This window comes from Ornithodoros turicata, unplaced genomic scaffold (genome assembly GCF_037126465.1).
Source record: "Ornithodoros turicata isolate Travis unplaced genomic scaffold, ASM3712646v1 ctg00001070.1, whole genome shotgun sequence".
NCBI lineage: Eukaryota > Metazoa > Arthropoda > Arachnida > Ixodida > Argasidae > Ornithodoros > Ornithodoros turicata.
The window spans coordinates 194,602-202,134 of record NW_026999458.1 but is presented as its reverse complement, the minus strand read 5'-3'; the positions used below and the strand labels follow the sequence as shown (position 1 = coordinate 202,134).

The window sequence follows — 7,533 nt, the reverse complement described above, 5'->3', positions numbered from 1 at the left end:
AAACGCCATTCTTCCTTCACAACTCTGCAACGGCGAATGGTGCCCACTGGGTTTCTTTTCGCACAAGCTTTCCCCAACTCAGCGTCGCTATAGCACCTTCGGGAGGGAGCTTCTGGCGGCGTATCTCGCTGTGAAACACTACAGGCATTTCCTAGAAGGCCGATCTTTCACACTGCATACCGACCACAAGCCCCTCGTCCATGCCCTACGCAGCCCGAACACCATCCACTCTCCCCGAGAAGACCGTCACATGGCATTCATACTCGAGTTCACTGACGACATCCGCCACATCCCCGGAACTTCCAACTACGCTGCCGACGCCCTGTCGCGGCTTGACATCGCCGCCGTTTCCACACAACCGTCCCGGGCGTCCGTTGACTTCGACGCCATCGCCTTGGCACAGGCGACTGATACCAAACTGCACGCCCTTCGCGACCAGCCATCGGGCTCTCTTAAGTTCGCCCAGAGCCCCTTGCCATCCACCACCACGCTACATTGGTGCGACATCTCTACCGGTTCGCCGCGACCCTTCGTGCCGTCCGAATTCCGCCGCTGCGTCTTCGACTCATTGCGCAACCTTTCGCACCCTGGCATTCGGGCATCACAGAAGTTGATTCAAGAACGCTATATTTGGCCTGGCATAAACCGCGATGTCCGCCGTTGGACCCGCTCCTGCCTGTTCTGCCAACGGTCGAAAGTTCATCGCCACACGGTTTCCCCACCCGGACTTTTCCTCACCCCGGATGTGCGGTTCGACCGCGTTCACACTGATATTGTCGGCCCCCTTCCTCCGGTACATAGCAAGCGCTACTTACTAACATATCGACCGCTTCACTCGCTGGCCGGAAGCCATACCACTCGCCGACATAACTGCAGAGTCCGTAGCCTCAGCCCTCCTCTCTGGCTGGATTTCTCGGTTTGGCGTCCCGTCTTCCATAACAACAGACCGAGGCCGACAATTGGACTGCCACCTCTTCAGGGAGCTCTGCCACCTGCTCGGCACCGAGCACATACGTACCACCGCCTACCACCCCGTCGCCAATGGTATATTGAACGTCTGCACAGGCAACTCAAGGCAGCCCTCTGTGTCGCGAACGATACGCGACCCTGGCTGGATCGTCTTCCCCTTGTGCTCCTAGGCACCCGCTCGTCCCTGAAGACAGACCTGCGCTGCTCTTCAGCCGACCTCGTGTACGGCTCGCCCCTACGGCTGCCCGGAGCTTTCTTCACACCAGTCGATTCGTCAGCTGTGCCCGACCCCTCCTCTTACCTCGACCGCCTACGTTCGATATTCCGCGACATGGTCGCAACACCTCCTCGGACCCCTCGCCGTTCCCGCACAATCTTCTGTAGCCCTGACCTCGACACAGCAACACATGTTTTCGTCCGACGTGACACCCTTCGCGCACCACTCCAGCCACCATATGATGGTCCCTTTAAGGTACTTCACCGTGCCGACAAATACGTCGAGGTGCAGCTGCCCCGCGGTCCCGACACCATTACCTTGGACCGGCTGAAGCCCGCCCACCTCGCGGACATCGACGCACCCCTGCCGCCCACAACCCACCTTCCCTCCCCTGCTGCACTGCCCATTGCTGCCAGCGGTCACCGACGCGCGCGTCCGCCAACACGCCACGTTCGCTGGACTTCACCTCTCGTTCAACCCTCCACAACCCGGACTACAGGACAGTCCCTCCGCTGCAGGGGGGAACCCTTGTAGCGGCCAACTTCACTATCATTGACATCGCTTGTGGCCCCGCGAGTTCTTACCTCGAGCGTAGGTGTCGAATGCACCCGCAGTTCATTAAAACGTCATTCTTCCTTCGGCCATCACTTGTATCGGACCTCGTTTATTGTAGCGCAGCTACAGAGGGATAGCACTAGCAATAGAATTCATTTTCATTATAAAGAGAGTGACACTCAGTACGGAGCCCTGGGGAACTTCATTCTCTTGAACAAATAATTGTGACAGAGTTGTTCCTAGTCGAACCCTGAAAGTTCTCCCATTAAGAAAATCAATGACACACCGTAGGAGTCGCCCACGTATGCCAACACTGTGAAGATCTCGAACAATACCATACCGCCAGACAGTATCGTATACCTTTTCCAGATCAAAGAACACTGAAACACAGTGATTTCCCCTGACAAAGGCTTCTCGAATTGTGGTTTCGAGGCGGATGAGGTGATCACTTGTTGAGCATCCTGCACGGAATCCACACTGGTATTTACAAAGGCAATTATTCACCTCAAGGAAGTATACCAGCCAATTGTCAACCATTCCTTCGAAAGTCTTACCCAAACAGCTAGTGAGAGCGATGGGCCTGTAGCTGGTCGGATTTGAAAAACCCTTGCCAGGCTTCAGCAGTGGAATGACTGTTGATGTCTTCCATGCCATTGGCATCTGCCCCTTATCCCAGACTTTGTTGAAAACCATATTGCTGCTGAGCGCTGTAAGACGAGGACTTAAGAAGGAACACAACACATGCGCAAATTTGTTGAAAAGTTTTAGTAAACATTCTTTGGATTCCTCTGATAGGTGGGTGATCATGGGGTATGTCACGTTGTCTGGGCCAGGAGCAGTGACCTTCACTAAGGTCAATGCTCGCTGGAGCTCTACCATAGTGAATGGCTGGTTGTATGTGGCATTTTCGCCACCCATAGTTCATATCGCTTGTTTTTCAGCATCATTCTTTTGCAGACAGGAAATTTCTGTTGTTATGAGCAGAACTGGACACACTTTAGAAATGTTGACCTAGGAGATCGGCCTGTTCTTCTAAACTCTGGCCCCCATTAACATAAAGAAAGAAATAGATAAACTCTAGTAGTCTCCTTTAATTTTCCGGAGTCTGTCCCACACTTTCTTTGACGGTGTTCTGTGTGTTAGAGAAGAAACGAAATTGCACCAAGAAGACGTTTTTGCTTGTTTTCGCGTCCATCTCGCTTTGGCACGTGCTCTTTTGAATGGAAGGAGGTTACGTGGTGTTAGGTGTCTACGAAAGGATACCCCATGCACGATTTTGTTCCTTTCTCGTCTTCGCGCATTCGTCAGTCCACCAAGGTTTTGGAGGCTTGGGGAGCCGACCTGATGTCTGTGGAATGGAAATGTGGGCAGCATCTGTGATCATACTGGTAAGGGCACTGTTTACCTCTTCAATGGACATATCTTCAAAACATGACAAATGGAGGTTGACTTTCATTTGAAACTCACTCCACTTAGCCTGAGATAATTTCCATCGTGGTGGTCGTGTTGACACGAGTTCCCAACACCACGATATTTTAGGATGACAGGAAAGTGGTCACTTCCTCTTGGGTTCTGCTGGACTGTCCAGTCAAAACAATCGAAGAGGGAGGGACTGCATAGTGAAATGTCTAGACAAGAGACGCTTTGTGTTGAAGAGTTGATGTACGTAGGCTGTCCTGTATTAAGCAGGCAAACAGGCCTTGACATCAAAACTCTCTGTAACATTTTCCCTCGACGATCCATCCTTGTACTACCTCGCAAATGATTGTGAGCGTTTAGGTCACCAAGTATCATGAATGGCGCAGGAAGCTCGTCACAAAGATGCTCAAAGTCCTTTTGTTCGATTAAAATTGAAGGTGGAAGGTACAGTGAGCATAATGAGGCGTAACCTGTCGAGGTATATTTGTACAGCCACGGCTTCCAAGTCTGTGACAAGAGGGAAGTGGGTTGCAGGTATGGATTGTGGGACAATGACAACGACACCTCCAGATGCGGGGGTGCTGTCTGTGCGGTCTTTTCTAAATACGTTATGTCGATGAAAAGGATTTATACTGTTCTCATGTAGGTATGTTTCTTGTAAGCAACAGCAAAACGCCTTTTGTTCCTCTGTGAGGTCATTAATGTCATCGAGGTAGGAAAATAGACCTCGACAATTTGATTGTATTATATTACCTAGACCCATGAGAAGGAAGACGGAGAAGAGAAGGGGCAATATCTTCATCGTGCCTTGGATGCAAGTACATACCCCTATGAACTGTGTGTACACTTATTCAAGGAGGGGTTACACTTGGTGGAGGTAATTTCTGCGTGTCTTTTGTTCTGCTGCCCCTACCTCGACCAGATGTTTTCTCTCTCTTTTCTTTGCCCTGAGAGAGAACACCTGGCAAACTGGATTACGATTTCTGGGATAAGCAGTCATCGTTATTCAATTCCATGCTTTGTGACATGGTCTGGGATGGTTCCGGCATGGTTCCGTCCCAGACTGAGATTGTGCCATCAACATCACTGGAAGCTGTGGCTATCTCCGTGCTGCGTGCCTGGCAAGCCAGAGTGCTCCCAGGAGACGTAGGAACAGGAAGAGACACTCTCGTGTCTCCACCTTTCTGCTGGGGAGTTTGAGGTAGACACCCAGAAGTCTGGGTCTCTACAGATTTCCTCGGTGGTGCTACTCCCCTACGCGCCACCTCTGAGAAAGTGCCTTTTCTAGCGTACTCTGCTTGTGCTCTTGTTGCTTTATATGGTATGTTCTCTTCTGCTTTGATTCGAAGTATTTCTTTTTCCTCTTTCCACCGGGGACGAGATCTTGAGTATACTGGATGGTCGCCTTTGCAGTTTGCGCAACGCACCGTGTTCTCACATGATTCTGGTGTGTGGCCATTGCCTGAACATTTTGGACATGTTTCCTGTCCATGGCAGACCTGTGATCCATGTCCGAAGCGTTGACACTTGAACCAACGCCGCGGGTTAGGAACGTAAGGTCACACGTTGCAGTTCAGGTAACCTGCTTTGATGGTTTCAGGGAGTCTGTGCAGGTGGAATGACAGTACCATGTGCTTGGTTTGCATATCTTTGGCATCGCGACGCATCACTATCCGCCTCGCCGCCACAAGACCATGCTCTCGCAAAACCTTCTTCGATCTCGATATCGGAACAGTCAAGGAGCTCACTCTCGGAGATCACTCCCTTGACAATGTTCAGGATACGGTGTTTTGTGACTGACACTGGAATATCACCGAGTTTATAGACACAAGAGCTGAACTTTGGGATCTGCTTTCTACTTCAATTTGAATGTCTCCAGACGAGAGCTTCTTTGCTTTGTACGATTTCCCTATGGTCTTTTTGATTTCTTTTGCAATGAGGATTGGTGACACTTTCGATAACGGCTTTGTGTCGTCCTCAGCATGGGTCACAGAAAATTTCGGGAACCATGGCTCTGGCGACAGGTCTAAGCTGAGCGAGTTTATTGGTGCTTCGGTGCAGCGCCTCTTTTGACGCTGATCATGTTTTTTTGGAATGTACAGAATCCATACAAGGAAAAGAGTGATTTGGTGCACAGGTGTGTCGCCCACCATCGAGCCCAACCAAGGGAGCGTGCCCGGAACGCTAACACTTTCCTCTGCATTATACCCCAGTGCAGTTTTAGGAGGGTGAAAAACTTGCCCAAGGTTGACCCTCGCCGTCAAAGGAGGTGAAAAGAGGAAGAAAAGAGGAGCAAGGAAGGAAAGAGTCAAAGTAATGAAAAGCGAGATGGCGTCTAGCTGAATAATCCTGGCCGGGCCATCCAGGACCACCCGTCTATGGGCACCAGCAGGGGCCAAAGCGGTGTGTTGCTTCCCCGGAGGGGCCCCGGAGGGTCCCAAACAACCTGCGGGTCCACTCAACCGCCAGGATCACCTTTCCCGAGACACGGGACAGCCACGCAGCTATACGTGGATGTCTCCCTGCTGCGGCGACCCAACCGTGAGTGCAGGAGGGGGCTACTGCGGCTGCTGCCAGCGATGGGGGCGCCATTTTCCCGATGCCGGGCCTTCCCGTGCTGTAATCATCTGTTCTAGAAAGAAAAGGAGGCCTTGAGTGCAAGGGGAAGCTAGCAGAGTTTCGGTTCCTGAATTGCCGACAGCCGGCCGCGGTTATCGGCGAAAGCTAATTACGCGGAGTGCGACTTTGACGCTCGTTGCATCAGAAGAAACAATGCGGCTGAAACAACTGACCAGAAATCCTTGACAAGAACTTTAGAACATGTGGAATTAGGGGAAAAGGAACCGTGAATGGCCTGCTTTGCAAGCTCGGAGTAATGAAACGATTGAAAGACTGCTTTGACGCTGGGGATGGTAATCCTGGCGGTCCCTCCTTTCTGGGCTGCCGCCACAGCCGAAAAATATTCGTCTCTCCTGGAAGAGCCTGGTAGGCCCACAAACAAACATACCGCCTCAGGTGCATTCTGTCGTCGCTAAAGACATCGGGCCCTGACACCACAGAAATCATAAGGATGATTTCTCCTTATGATTTCTATGCCTGACACTATTACGTTCAACTCTCAGATGCGACGACTTGTTTTCTTTTCTTTTTACACAATTAATACACATTGAAAAGACAACATATGAAAACGGGAGTGTCACTGGAATAGCGAAGACAGCAGAAAGATTACATAATGCGAATTGGAATGATTTACGGGCTCGGCGCCCCCGGGGAGGAGGTGGTACCTCATACCACAAGCTCCCCTAGAATTCTTTGGGGCTCCGACTTACTTTCTTTTTAATCTAATGGCCTGCTTCCTGGAGATGTGGATTACAGTTTTGAAGTCAGTGCAAGGAACCATCGCAGGCCACAGGATCGTGGTGAATATTGTTCTTCACTGTATACCGGCAATACCCACTATTCCCAATGTTGTTGTCATATCAGCATTTCTTCATTTCTAATAAGGGGTTTGGTGTTGGATGGTGGACTTGCGAATCTTGCTGCACTGTATCTGGAATTTCGTTTCCCGAATTGTATTTGTGCTTCGGGCACAAGTCATGTCCATGTCATGCGCGCTTCCAAGGTGTACGTCACACAAGACATTCTGCGATATCCGGTGTATCTTTCGACAAGTGAGTGTCATGATTCACTAACACCTTTATTGGAGACATAGAAATAATCAAATCATTATTTCTATTCATAGGCGATGGGAATTGTTAAGGTGCCATAGGTCTTACTTCTGATAATATTGCAGGTTTCCCCACCATGACCCAATACTTTTGAGACAGTGGCTTCAAAGCGTATCTGAGCAGTCTTTTCACCCTTCTCAGACTCGAAGGATATGTTCCAAACACTTCAAGCCCTCATTATTTTACTTTAGCCACAACACGAAATGGCTGAAGGCAGGTGCTATCCCCACTATTTTCTCCTGGAAACAGGACAGTAGCACGGTAGTATATTAATTTCATTTTGTGATGCAGAGAGTTCAATACACACTTTTCAGGTATTGGCAGCGTTTGCACCTGGCCGGGTGTCCATGATGTTTATTCTACACTTGTTCATGAAATATGCAGGAATGACACTTGAATAAGATGTGGTACATTACAATTTATTTCATATGCAAAAAAGTGGTATGGCCGTAGAACAAGACAGATTAAAGCAGCCTTGGAGCAAGAATGAGATCGTGTACACACACGATGCCTGTCAAGAAAATAATTACTTCCATTTGTTTTCTTACTTACTTACATAATTACATCTTGTCACCTCTGGCAGGAGTAGGCAGTAATAATCAAGACTTGTATTATAGTACAAGAAAGTAACAGTTCCACAAAAGT

The 7,533-nt window shown here is 49.7% G+C and overlaps 1 protein-coding gene across 1 annotated transcript; it reads left to right on the top strand.

The window, feature by feature from the left end:
- Nucleotides 1-250: 250 nt before the first annotated feature.
- LOC135376381 (uncharacterized) lies at nt 251-1,720 on the top strand. The gene has a single exon (XM_064608883.1). The coding sequence runs from the start codon at nt 251-253 to the stop codon at nt 1,718-1,720; it is 1,470 nt and encodes a 489-aa protein (XP_064464953.1).
- Nucleotides 1,721-7,533: the final 5,813 nt, after the last annotated feature.

Bases quoted from the DNA above. Each gene is read 5' to 3' on its own strand.
- LOC135376381 (XM_064608883.1), top strand. From the start codon at position 251: ATGGCATTCATACTCGAGTTCACTGACGACATCCGCCACATCCCCGGA.